The 14,679-nt window shown below is 39.5% G+C and overlaps 1 protein-coding gene across 1 annotated transcript; it reads right to left on the bottom strand.

Moving 5' to 3' along the window:
• Nucleotides 1–7,774: 7,774 nt before the first annotated feature.
• On the bottom strand, nucleotides 7,775–8,434 carry LOC130966769 (uncharacterized). The gene is made up of 2 exons (XM_057891594.1): nucleotides 8,343–8,434; nucleotides 7,775–8,078 (listed from the first exon to the last, which is right to left on the bottom strand). The coding sequence occupies exons 1-2, from the start codon at nucleotides 8,432–8,434 to the stop codon at nucleotides 7,775–7,777; spliced, it is 396 nt and encodes a 131-aa protein (XP_057747577.1).
• Between the last annotated feature and the right edge of the window lie 6,245 nt (nucleotides 8,435–14,679).

The raw sequence follows: 14,679 nt of genomic DNA, 5'->3' as shown, positions 1-14,679 counted from the left end.
CCAACAGCATCTGCAGTCCTTTTTGGTCTCTGGATCAGATTTTTGCTCAGGTCCCTCAATTTCAGCCAGAAAATACCTGAAATCACAGAAAAACACACAAACTCATAGTAAAGTCCAGAAAAGTGAATTTTAACTAAAAACTAATAAAAATATACTAAAAACTAACTAGATCATATCAAAAACATACTAAAAACAATGCCAAAAAGCATACAAAACATCCGCTCATCACTAGCCACAGCAGGAGCTGTGATAGATGTCAACAGAGGTGAATTAGTCATTCAATTGAATGGGGACTACCTTGTGTTTAAGGCACATGGCCATCCCTCTGTGACAAAAGAGAGTAAGCATGAAGAACTTCTCTCAGTTCAGAGTCAAGAAGAGCCCACACAGTCAAAATCTAAGTTTGGTGTTGTGAGGCCACAACTAAACTCTAAGTTTGGTGTTAAGACCCCATATCCAAACTCTAAGTTTGGTGTTGGCAACTATACAACATTGACCTGATCACCTTGTGGCTCCATGAGAGCCACTGTCAAGCTATTGACATTAAAGAAGCGCTTGTTGGGAGGCAACCCAATTTTATTTATCTAATTTTATTTTATTCTATTTTATTGTTATTTTGTGTTTTATTAGGTACATGATCATGAGGAGTCACGAAAAAATCATAAAAATTAAAAACAGAATCAAAAACAGCAGAAGAAAAAATTCACACCCTGGAGGACGCACAGGCTGGCGTTCAACGCCAATAAGATGCATCTGGCTGGCGTTCAATGCCAGAACAGAGCATCATTCTGGCGCTGAACGCCAGAAACAAGCAACATTCTGGCGCTGAACACCAGGAATGTGCCCAGAGAGGAAAAACTGGCGCTGAACGCCAGTAACAAGCATGAAACTGGCGTTCAACGCCAGAAACATGTTTTACATGGGCGTTGAACGCCCAGAATGTGCACCAATGGGCGTTTAAACGCCAGAATGATGCACGAAGGCATTTTACATGCCTATTTGGTGCAGGGATGGAATTCCTTGACACCTCAGGATCTGTGGACCCCACAGGATCACCTCAGGATCTGTGGACCCCACAGGATCCCCACCTAACATAAACCCCACCTACCTTCAAAAATTCAAAACCAATTTCCCACCCATTCCCACCCTAAATAGCCGAACACACCATCCCCCCTCTCCCTATAAATACCCTTCCATTCTACTTCATTTTCACACAACACAACCCCCTCTTCTCACCCTTGGCCGAACCATCACTTCCCCTTCTCTACCATATTTTCTTCTTCTTCTTCTTCTCTTCTTTCTTCTCTTGCTCGAGGGCGAGCAATATTTTAAGTTTGGTGTGGTAAAAGCATAAGCTTTTTGTTTTTTCCAGGTAAAAGCATAAGCTTTTTGTTTTTTCCATTACCATCAATGGCACCTAAGGCCGGAGTATCCTCTAGAAAAAGAAAAGGGAAGACAAAAGCTTCCACCTCCGAGTCATGGGAGATGGAAAGATTCATCTTCAAGAGCCATCAAGACCACTTCTATGATGTTGTGGCAAAGAAGAAGGTGATCCCTGAGGTCCCTTTCAAGCTCAAGAAAAATGAGTATCCGGAGATCTGACATGAAGTCCGAAGAAGAGGTTGGGAAGTCCTAACCAACCCCATGCAACAAGTCGGAATCTTAATGGTTCAAGAGTTCTATGCCAATGCATGGATCACTAGGAACCATGATCAAGGTATGAACCCGAGTCCAAAGAATTATCTCACAATGGTTCGGGGGAAATACTTGGATTTTAGTCCGGAAAATGTGAGGTTGGCGTTTCACTTGCCTATGATGCAAGGAGATGAACGCCCCTACACTAGAAGGGTCAACTTTGATCAAAGGTTGGACCAAGTTCTTATGGACATTTGTGTGGAAGGAGCTCAATGGAAGAGAGACTCCAAAGGCAAGCCAGTCCAACTAAGAAGACTGGACCTCAAGCCTATAGCTAGAGGATGGTTGGAGTTCATTCAACGCTCCATCATTCCTACTAGTAACCGATCTGAAGTTACTGTGGATCGGGCCATCATGATTCATGGCATCATGATTGGAGAGGAAGTAGAAGTTCATGAGGTCATCTCCAATGAAATCTACAAAATAGCCGACAAGCCTTCACCCATGGCACGGCTAGCTTTTCCTCACCTTATTTGCCATCTATGTTACTCAGCTGGAGTTATCATAGAAGGAGACATCCTCATTGAAGAGGATAAGCCCATCACCAAGAAGAGGATGGAGCAAGCAAGAGAGACCCTTCACGGTTCTCAAGAGATGCATGAGGAAGCTCATCATCAAGAAATCCCTGAGATGCCTCAAGGGATGCACTTTCCTCCCAACAATTATTGGGAACAACTCAACACTTCCTTAGAAGGTTTGAGCCACAATGTGGAACAATTAAGGGTGGAACATCATGAGCACTCCATCATTCTCCAAGAAATAAGAGAAGATCAAAGAGCAATGAGGGAGGAGCAACAAAGGCAAGGAAGGGACATAGAAGAGCTTAAGGACATTGTTGGACCTTCAAGAAGAAGACGCCACTAGAGGTGGATTCATTCCTTGTTCTTTATTTCTTTCTGTTTTTCGGTTTTTAATGTTGTGTTTATCTATGTTTTGTGTCTCTACTTCATGATCATTAGTATGTAACCATGCCTTAAAGCTATGAATAAAATCCATTAATCCTTCACCTCTCTTAAATGAAAAATGTTTTAATTCAAAAGAACAAGAAGTACATGAATTTCAAATTTATCCTTGAATTTAATTTAATTATATTGATGTGGTGACAATACTTTTTGTTTTCTGAATGAATGCTTGAACAGTGCATATGTCTTTTGATCTTGTTGTTTATGAATGTTAAAACTGTTGGCTCTTGAAAGAATGATGAACAAAGAGAAATGTTATTGATGATCTGAAAAATCATGAAATTGATTCTTGAAGCAAGAAAAAGCAGTGAACAAGAAGAAGCTTGCGAAAAAAAAAAGAGAATGGCGAAAAAAAATAGAAAGAAAAAGAAAAAGCAAGCAGAAAAAGCCAATAGCCCTTAAAACCAAAAGGCAAGGGTAAAAAGGATCCAAGGCTTTGAGCATCAATGGATAGGAGGGCCCAAGGAAATAAAATCCAGGCCTAAGCGGCTAAATCAAGCTGTCCCTAACCATGTGCTTGTGTCATGAGGTCCAACTGAAAAGCTTGAGACCAAGTAGTTAAAGTCGTGATCCAAAGCAAAAGAGTGTGCTTAAGAGCTCTGGACACCTCTAACTGGGGACTCTAGCAAAGCTGAGTCACAATCTGAAAAGGTTCACCCAGTTATGTGTCTGTGGCATTTATGTATCCGGTGGTAATACTGGAAAACAAAGTGCTTAGGGCCACGGCCAAGACTCATAAGTAGCTGTGTTCAAGAATCAACATGCATAACTAGGAAAGTCAATAACACTATCCGAAATTCTAAATTCCTAGAGAAGCCAATCATTCTGAACTTCAAAGGAAAAAGTGAGGTGCCAAAACTGTTCAGAAGCAAAAAGCTACAAGTCCCGCTCATCTAATTAGAATTAATATTCATTGATATTTTGGAATTTATAGTGTATTCTCTTCTTTTTATCCTATTTGATTTTCAGTTGCTTGGGGACAAACAACAATTTAAGTTTGGTGTTGTGATGAGCGGATAATTTATACGCTTTTTGGCATTATTTTTAGGTAGTTTTTAGTAACTTCAAGCTACTTTTAGGGATGTTTTCATTAGTTTTTATGTTAAATTCATATTTCTGGACTTTACTATGAGTTTGTGTGTTTTTCTGTGATTTCAGGTAATTTCTGACTGAAATTGAGGGACTTGAGCAAAACTCTGAAAACAGGGTGACAAAAGGACTGCTGATGTTGTTGGAATCTGACTTCCCTGTACTCAAAATGGATTTTCTGGAGCTACAGAACTCCAAATGGCGCGCTCTCAACGGCGTTGGAAAGTAGACATCCAGAGCTTTCCAGCAATATATAATATTCCATACTTCATTCGGAAATTAACGACGTAACTTGGCGTTGAACGCCAAGTACATGCTGTTGTCTGGAGTTAAACGCCAGAAAAACGTCATGATCCGGAGTTGAACGCCCAAAACACGTCATAACTCGGAGTTCAACTCCAAGAGAAGCCTCAGCTCGTGGATTGATCAAGCTCAGCCCAAGCATACACCAAGTGGGCCCCGGAAGTGGATTTATGCATCAATTACTTACTCATGTAAACCCTAGGAGCTAGTTTATTATAAATAGAACATTTAACTATTGTATTAGACATCTTTTGACAGTTTAATCTCTTGACTGTTTAGCCTTTGATTATTCAGTCTCTTGATCACTCAGGTGGCTGGCCATTCGGCCATGCCTGAACCTTTTACTTATGTATTTTCAACGGTGGAGTTTCTGCACACCATAGATTAAGGGTGTGGAGCTCTGCTGTACCTCAAGTTTCAATACAATTACTATTACTTTTCATTCAATTCTCTCTTATTCTTATTCCAAGATATTCATTCGCACCCAAGAACATGATGAATGTGATGATTATGTGACGCTCATCATCATTCTCACCTATGAACGCGCGTGATTGACAACCACCTCCGTTCTACATGCAACCGAGCTTGAATGTGTATCTCTTAGATTCCCCAACAGAATCTTCGTGGTATAAGCTAGATAGATGGCGACATTCATGAGGATCCGGAAAGTCTCACCTTGTCTGTGGTATTCCGAGTAGGATCCTGGGAATCCGGAAAGTCTAACCTTGTCTGTGGTATTCCGAGTAGGATTCCGGTAATGAATGACTGTGACGTGCTTCAGACTCGCAAGTGCTGGGCGTTAGTGACAGATGCAAAAGAATCAAGGGATTCTATTCCAGCAGGAGCGGGAACCAACCAGTGATTAGCCGTGCTGTGACAGAGCGCGTGAGCGTGGTTTTCACTGCGAGGATGGGATGTAGCCTTCGGCCAGTGTGATGCCTCCAGACGATTAGCCATGCGAGTGACAGCGCAGAGGACCATTTTCCAGAGAGGATACAAAGTAGCCATCGTCGAACGGTGAACCCCTATACACAGCTTGCCATGGAAAGGAGTAAGAAGGATTGAGTTGAAGCAGTAGGAAAGTAGGCGTTCTTGAGCCATACAGTATCTCCATTAGCTTATCTAAAATTCCCACCAATGAATCTGCATAAGTATTCTATCCCTTTTATTATTTCTATTTTATTATTAATTTTCGAAACCATAAGCAAATTTAATCTACCTAACTGAGATTTACAAGGTGACCATAGCTTGCTTCATACCAACAATCTCTGTGGGATCGACCCTTACTCACGTAAGGTTTATTACTTGGACGACCCAGTACACTTGCTGTTTAGTTGAACGGAGTTGTGAATTCAACCGGTGCCATAATAATGATTTCATACAAATACAAAGAATATGGATCACAATTTCGTCCACCATAGGTGCAAAAAACAGAGAGTGCAAGATGCAATGGATATGTTGGTAGATTACATGTAGACCCAGAAATCAAGGAGGCATGAATTTCAAGGACTTAAAGGCTTTCAACCTTGCAATGCTGGCAAAACAAGGTTGGAGGTTACCTTCTAAGCCAAATTCACTAACTAACAAAGTCTATAGAAGTAAATATTATAGATTCACAAGCTTTCTGAGAGTAGAGACAAGGAATAACCTATCAAGGGGTTGGAGAAGTGTCATTGAGGGTAGGAAAGTTCTAGAAAAAGGACTAATCTAAAAAATTGCTAGAAAAAATATTGTGAACATTCAGACAGATTCATGGGTTAAGAAGTACACTGCCATTACTCCTATTGCTACCCAAGATACAGACAGAATCCCTCAATGTATCTCAGAACTAATTTTGCCTAACAGAACATGGAACCAGTAAAAAATAGCAAAATTTTTTCAATAAAAAATTGTAGAGGCAAATATCAATACTCCTATTTGTGAAGGCAAAGACCAACTAACCTGGATGAGGACAAGAAATGGTAGATACTCTGTAGTGTCTGGATACCAAATAGCCTTTCATTTCAACCACCCTCCTGGGAGTTCCTTCCTGGTCGATTTAAACAGAAGGAGCTTTCACTGAATATATGGAAGCTGAAGAGCTAACCAAAAGTAAAAAATTTTATCTGAAAGATGGTTCATAAAGACTTACCAGTTAACAAAAAATTACAACCCAGAATCGCATCACATAACCCGATTTGTCCTCACTGCCAAACGGAAGAAGAAATGGTGGATCACTGCATCTTTGAGTGTCCAGATTCAATAGAAGCATGAAAACTCTCAGAGTTTGATTTTCTACACAATAAGAAAAAACATGAAAACGGTGGTCATGTTTAATAAAGGCAAATAAGAGGAGAAGACACAATCAACTAGATGAGATAGAATTAACAGCAAATTTGTGCTGGTAGATCTGAAAAATAAGGAATGAATTGGCCTTCAACAACAACAAAAAAAAAAAAGATTTTCTGGGATGTGTGCTAAAACGGCCCACATCTCCATTCAAGTGAGAGGTAAAAGCTAATTCTTTGCAGTGAAAGCCTAGACTAAGTGGCAATCATGTTACCTCTTAATCAAGCTGCACCAAATTTAAATTCCAGCTAAGACTGGGATGAGGTTTTCTAAAATCTCAAAGTATAAGTGTGTGAGTAGTGTAATGACGCCAAAAAAGAAAAAAGCTAATTCTATTTTCCTCTATTCCTTCTCGTGGGTGAGAAGATGATGCTACTCTCTTGGTAAATTAGGAAACGTACTTTCCTTAATCTGAACTTTTGTTTTTTGTTAGATCTATTCTATTTTTTTATTTCTGTGTATAGTCGTTAATGGACCATTTTATTACATTAATAAAATATTATCTTTGATAAAAAAAATCTATAATCATTATAATAAAGTCATAATTATGATTAATTTTTGGAAAATATAATAATAACAAAAAGACATCTCTGTAGTAATAAAATTTACAAATAATTAAATAAATCTTACTTTTGACAAGTTTTAAAATTTATTATATATTAAATTTATTTGTATAAAAATTTTAATTTTAAATTCTGAGTACAAAATATTTATTACCAAGCTAATATGAATAAACACTCAATGAAGAAAATTATTACACAATATAAGTATGGAAAAGTATAGGTGAACAATGAAAATATTAAACAATGTAAATTGGATGTTCATTTTACTAGTGTACGGATGGTTATTTTAATATTAAAATTTAGAGGGTTAATTTAAAAATATAGTGTGTTTTTATTTGATTGGTGGTTGTTCATATTGTTCACCAAATTTATTGTCCCCCTAGCATTCTCCTATAAGTATTTACGCCACAGATATTAATGTCTAACTGATAGAAAAAATAAATTGCAAATATATACACTATATAAACAAAAAATAGAAAAAAAATTAAAATATCCAGGGATACTTGGCATGTGAAAATTATCATCAAGAAGTGCATTTTGAAAGCCAATTCAATGTTCTTCTACCGCAATCGTATGTTAATCAATAATCATAAGTATGTTAAAATACATGTCGTTTTCATATTCTCAATCTAGTAAACGTGAGCTTTCGATCACCAAGAATTCCTTAAAGTGTGGTGATTTCATGACTTTTATTCCCCTAAAATATCAAGTTTATTATTATATTCACTATTATTTTATTGATATTTTTAATATTATTCAATTCTTAATTACTTATGTTATTAACCCAACAGGTTTTTTTTTTGTGTCTAAACATAGATAAAAACAAAACAAACACTATCCTATATCCAAGCGAATGATTTGCTGGAAATCAGCACAAGGCTCAGACCAAATAACATGATTAGAGTTATCCTTGGTACCATATCTAGCCATCCAATCCGCAGCTCTATTTGCTTCTCGGGACACCCACTCAACGTGAACAACCCAAAGACGAGATAAAAGCTCCTGTATCTTGTGAACCAAATCTGTTACTTCAGATGAATACCTACTTGTAAGCTCATGCATGATGGGTAGAATGTCAAGGCAATCCGTTTCACATATAATATCCCTCAAACCGCAATCCCAAGCTAAAACCAGCCCCCTCCAAGCAGCAAATAATATTTGATGATAGACCAGGGGGAATGCTTCCAGAGTAGCCCGAGATCAAATCTCCCTTAGAATCTCTAATAATACACCCAAATTCCGCTAAATTTGAATCTTGATAAAAGCTTGCATCACAATTAATTTTAAAACTGTTGCCTACCGGTGGTTCCCAACATAGGCAATTTTGGAGAGACCTAAAGACAATGTTTCGATTCCTATAAACCTTTAAGTCCTTGGTGGTAATTCTGGCCAAGGCAACAACCTTGTGGTCTGTCCAAGGGTTGTCAGTATTGAATATGTCATTGCACCTATGTCTCTATACCCACCAAAGCCCTGCACCAAAAGACGCCTCATTGTTAGCCAAGGCCTTCCAAAATCACTCTTCAAGAGCAGTACCAGCTGTCGAGTCCAGGATACTAGGATCCAACATATGCCAAATTGCCTTTGATCGTTCACAGTCTCTATGGCAATGCTCCATAGTCTCCTGCGCCTTGTTACATCTCTTACACATATCTGAAGAAGCTAAATGCCGCTTGAATCGAAAGGTCTCAGTTAGTAGAGCATCATGTAAGCCAAGCCACATAGTAAATTTGAAATTCTCTGGAATGTTTGTATTCCACAACCAGTTTCAGTTACTATTGGCATTCCAATTTAATGTTTTTTCTAATAACCATCTATAACTCTCCCTTGCACTATACTTTTTTGTTGCTGCAGGCCACCACTCCCACTGTGGCTCCAACTCAATCGAACTAGGATATCTCAAACCATAAACAAACTGCTTAATCTCATGCGGAATAGGTGTGGTAAGACTATCAACCTCCCAAGACACCTCTTTCCACAAGTCAGCCACTATGAAATCTGATTCAGAAATATGTACATAAGGAACAAGGTTGCAAAGCTTACCAAAAGGAGTCCACTCATCATACTAAACTAATTTGTGGACATCCCCAATATTCCAATGAAGCCCTTCCTTGAGATGCTCATAGGCACTAACAATGTTCTTCCAGGTAGCCGATGAAGAATTTCTACTGTTTTCGTTCATACCAAATTGATTCCTGAGATATTTATGCTTCAGAACCTGCACCCACAACTTGTCACTATTATTTAGACAATCCCATACCAACTTTCCCAGAAGTGCCATGTTAGCACAGGTAGTATCCCTAATACCCAATCCTTCCGCCCTTTTAGGAGTTATGGTGACCTCCCACCTGACCAGAAGCAGCCCTTTGCCGGTCACTTGGCCTTTCCACAAGAACTGTCTCATCAAGGAATCAATTTTATTATATGCATACTTCGGGAGAAGAGAAATTTGTATTTCATAAACCGGAATAGAGGCCATAACCGATTTAACAAGACAAAGCCTCCCTGCCTTATTCAGCAGGCATCCCTTCCAACTGGAGAGCTTCCTTGAAATTTTTTCAATAACCTCCTGATCCGTCTTTCTGGAAGCTCTGGCATGACCGATGTTAATTCCCAGGTATTTACAAAAACCATTGCAGAACCAGATGTTAGAGACCCCTGAAAGAACCTCTTTTCTCCTCTTCGACACCCTCTTGGAACACTGGGCCTTTGACTTATGAAGATTTACCTTCAAACCTGACGCTCTAGAAAACAAGTCCAGGCAATGCATAACCTCTATTACTTGAGCTTTCGATGCCTTACAGAAAAGCAAAAGATCATCTGCAAACATCAAATGAGAGAGTCGTGGTCCGTTTCTAGAAACCGCTACCAGGTTTTACAAACCTTGGGAAACTCTATGAGAGATAAAGCAGGCAAGCATTTCCATACAGAGTATAAATAGATAAGGAGACACGGGATCTCCTTGCCTCAACCCTCTCTTTGGATTGAAATTTTGTAGCCTGTTCCCATTCCATAAAACTGCCAACAAAGAGGAAGTCACACAATTCAATATAAGATTAAGGGTAGCCTTTAGAAACCCAAACCGGAGCAAAGTAGCTTCCAAAAAATGCCAGTCTACCCTATCATAAGCTTTTTCTAAATCAATCTTGAACGCCATGGTCCCTTTTCGAGACTTAGTGTTCCTCATGAAATGCATAATCCCCTGAGCAATGATAATATTCTCTGTGGTTCTTCTTCCTGGAATGAACCCTCCTTGCAAAGGACCAATGATCTCCGACAAAAAAGGTCTGAACCTGTTAACTAGAACCTTTGTAACAATTTTATAAATTACATTACATAAGCTAATAGGCCGAAACTCCCGTAAGGAAGAGGGAACTTCCACTTTAGGAATTAGAACAACGAGAGTATCAAAAATAGTCGCATTCATTGGTTCACCCTCAAAGGCTCGCTTGATCAGTCCACACACATCATTGCTAAGAGAGTCCCAGAACTCTTTGTAGAAAATTGCTTGAAATCCATCTGGCCCTGGGGCTTTAAACGAACTCATGGTCATCACGGCTCTTTTAACCTCTTCAGACGTCGCTGGTTCCACTAGTTTTTGACAAGCCTCAGTACTAAGTGACGGGCAAGAAAAATGCCCCATGGCGTCCAGGTCGATATCCTCCCTTGTAGAAAAGAGTTTTTGAAAGAAAGAATTTGCCGCCATTTCTAGAGTCAAAGTCTCCATGGCCCAAGACCCATCCTCCAAAAATAACCCATGAATTTTGTTCCTCTTTCGCCTGATAACCGTCTACAGATGAAAAAATTTTGTATTTCTGTCTCCACATCTCACCCATTGTTCTCTAGATTTTTGATACCACAATAACTCTTCTTGAAGAAGGACAACATTCAGTTCCCGATGCAAAACTTGCTCTTTGATCCTAAGCTGTTGATCTTCCTGACTCTCCAGAGTAACCTGAACGTCATTCAAAAGCCTCTCCAGCTCCCTTTTCTTAACAAAAATATTGCCAAAAACCTTTTTATTGAAGCTAGTGCATCTTTTTGAACCTCCAACAAACATTTGACTACATCTGGAGCTCCTTTATTCCAAGCTGTATGAACAACATTCCTAAAAAGAGGATGAGTCATCCATGCAGCCTGAAATCTGAATGAACGATGGCCCTTGATAGCCCTCTCTGCCATCTTGCATCTAGTGAACAACGGGCAATGATCAGAGTGAAGGCGCACCAGCACCTCAGTATAAGCCTCCGAAAACATCAGTCGCCAGTCCTGGTTGATGACTGCTCTTTCAAGCTTCTTAGCCACCTGCACCCCACCTTTCACCTTTTTGTACCAAGTGAATCTTCTCCCAATAGCCCCCATATCAAACAGCCCACAATCCTCCAATGTTTTCACAAATTGTTCTGCTCTAGCAAGTCTAAACTGCCCCCTCTAACTTCACTCTGTAACAGCACATCATTAAAGTCCCCTAACACAATCCAAGGTCCGTGGATCATATTAGCAATCCTTGTCAAGTCACCCCACAGTTCTTTACGCCAATGTATATGCGGATTAGCATACATTGCACTACAGTAACTAGAGGTATTGCGCATAGTGATTTTAAAACTGATACATTGATCAACTACATCCAATACTCTCATAGAAATATTTGAATTAGAACATAGAACCCAGATACCCCCACTATGACCATTAGCCTCAACAATACCAACACCCTGGTAACGTAGATTATTCCAAAAAGATTTCATCCTCTCGAAAGGAATATGGGTTTCAAACAGAATGAAAAAAGTAAGGTGAAATTTATTCACTAACTCTTTACTATGAACTCGGGCCAATTTATTAGAGGCCCCTCTAATATTCCAAAATAGAAAGCTTAAATCTAAATAATCCATAAAACAATTGTACTGTAAAAAGGACCAACCTCAACCGAAGTCCCTAACGAGATGATGAAGATCCACCATCATATCCCCCTGAGACTTGCTTGTCCTTATCCGGTTGTTGCCCGGTTTGCCTGTGTCCCTCCACTGACAATCCTTCCAATTCGCTGATTTGCTGCTTACTGGTGTCGCCAAGGCAGTTCAGAGTCGACAGCGAATTCTGCAAAGAAGTAGGGCGCAACCTCTTGTGTCCATTTTTTAAAATGGTAGTGAAAGTCGGCACCACAACGGAGACAGCTTTGCCCTTCACCCCTTGCTGTTTGGAAGACGCCATGCGTGCCTGAGATCTGCCAACCGACCCGGTCTTCACCCCTGATTCGGCTACTTTCATACGTAGCCCAAAGTCACGGTTCGGGTCCGATTTCTGATTTGAGTGCACCGGCACTTTGTCTTTAGAGGTTTGTTGGGCTTTGTTTGATTGGCTCAATTTTTCTCTCCTTTTATCGCTGACTTTGGTCCAATCAGCCTCATTTCCCAAATGCTGGGACCCCATTTCCTTCCCATGCAACGTATCACCCAATTCCTTCCCAGTTTCTGCAACTATCACTGAATCTTCGGAATTGCATCCAAATTCAAAAATTTTTTCCTTTGAGGCTTCTTGTGGCTGCACCACTTGGGCCGTCATCTCGGTCACTAATGTTTCTTTTCGATCCACCTTTTCCGACTCTATCGGGGTCATTCTACAGTCAGTTGCTGGATGCCCGAAACAATTGCACTTGTCACAAATAAGGTGTAAGCATTCATACTCCACCTTATATTCAAACTCATCGACAATCACACTCCGGACCACCGGCAAACCAAAATTAATTTTCATGCAAGCTCGAGCAAATTTCCCCCGCTCTGCTGACTTAGTAGCCAGATCTACCTTGACTGGTCTCCCCACAGCAGAAGCAATTCTCATCATGGCTTTATCCTGATAGTACCAAATGATCAAACCAGCGATTCGAATCCAAACCATAGTCTCCCCGAAAGTGTCTTCACAAGGTTTAAAATCCGGTATCCATGGCTTGACTGCAATATAGTGACCAAAGATCATCCATGGCCCCCATAGTAAAACCTTCTTTCGATCGTCCATGCGATCAAATTTAACGAGGAAGTACCCAGACCCCACATCCAAGATTTCATATCCACCGGTGATCCTCCATACCCCTTTCAGTTTGTGAAACATAGCCGTATAACTAAGGTTTTTTCCAATAATCTTAATCACAATTGCCTCCTTGGATGGTTCAGAAAGGATGTTTCTAGCCTCTTTGGAGAAGCAAACTCTCGGAGGCATAGGGTCTCCTTGTTTTTCGGAGTCCACTACCATGGAATCCTCATCCAGAGCTTCAGCCCGGTTTATCCCTGAGGCTACCGTAGAACCAATAACCTTGTCACGAAAAGAAATCTTGGAAGTCACCCTAAAACTAAGGTTGCCCTTACTTAATCCCTCCTTCACATCTAATGCAAACCCTTCCACGCTCTCCCCCTTATCTCTTTCGATGGCATGGCCATCTTCCTCACCTTGTTTCACCCTCAAACACTCTCTCCCGCTCTCTCCTTCTCTCATTCTCTCTGAGTACGGAGTACGTACTCTTTCTCTCTGCTAGGGTTTTTTTATCAAATTAACTATATTAACCCAACAAGTTTAATTCTTATATATGTTAGCTCAAAATATCTACAATAATTATAATTAATAATTTAAAAAATAAATTATCAAGAATAATAATAGAAGATATATGTTAGGAATAAAAGTAAATATACATCATTATTTGGTTGTTTAATTTCACAGTTTTAATTTTGCTTAATTTCGTTATTTTAAAAAATAAATAAATAATTCGATTGTGTTCATGTTCGTCACAAAATCTAAAGAGACGACGATGACGACGACGACGACAATGATGATAGGATTTTCGATCACAATTGAAAAATTACATTGAAGAGAAAAGAATATCAAATATAGTTATATAGGATTAACTAACGTTTAAATTTGACTATTGTTTTGAGGCTTACCTAGAATCGGGGTGATTTTAGACTGAACATGAGGTCCAGATGTATTTAGGTGAAAGATTCAACATCTTCTCCTTACAGAGATGAAGTCATCTGAGTTTCTCGTAAGGAGGTGTAAGGTGGTACCTATAAGAGACTCCAATACTTAAGTTAGCAAGGGTTTTAGACAGGTTTTTAATTAGCGTAGATTAGATATGGGAAATGCCTAAGATGAAGGGGGTATTTATATAGTTGAATGAGTGACCTAGTAGCCACTCTTGTAATCTCCATTCCTATTCTGATGGGTAGTTATCTTTCCCTTTTTTTCTAGGGGTTGTTGAGATCTTATATTTGAATATATGAGCACCTTTGTAGATGTAGTTAAGATTCTGCAATGAGGTCACGTCAAAGAGGTCAAACATACAACCATTGTAGAATTGGGTCTTATCCGCTTTTTGGGCCTGACTTCCAGTTTTAGGTCAGAGTATGAACAGTAGCCCTGCTCTAGGTTGAGTTCTTGCAAGTCGGGCTCAAACATCTACTCAAGTCGTTCTTGGGTGGCTGTGAGCAAATCAAGTCAGGTCTCTCGACATATTTGAGGATACAGGTCAGCAAACTTGACATAATTTTTGAAATGATGTGACGTTTCATTTTTTGAAACTGTTCGCATGCTTCTTTGGTTACGTTGGTAACTGTGCCCAACGTTTAATGCATTGTGGAGTTACCATTTTTTCCTACTATTTATATAAGGTGGTTCCTCATTCTTTTCTCCTTTTTTTGCCTTTCCATTTTCCCTGAGAGCTTTTCATTCTCCTCTGCAAAGCCATTTTCATTTTG

The sequence above is a fragment of the Arachis stenosperma genome, chromosome 3, assembly GCF_014773155.1.
Source record: "Arachis stenosperma cultivar V10309 chromosome 3, arast.V10309.gnm1.PFL2, whole genome shotgun sequence".
NCBI lineage: Eukaryota > Viridiplantae > Streptophyta > Magnoliopsida > Fabales > Fabaceae > Arachis > Arachis stenosperma.
This window is presented reverse-complemented; position numbering and strand designations above follow the sequence as displayed.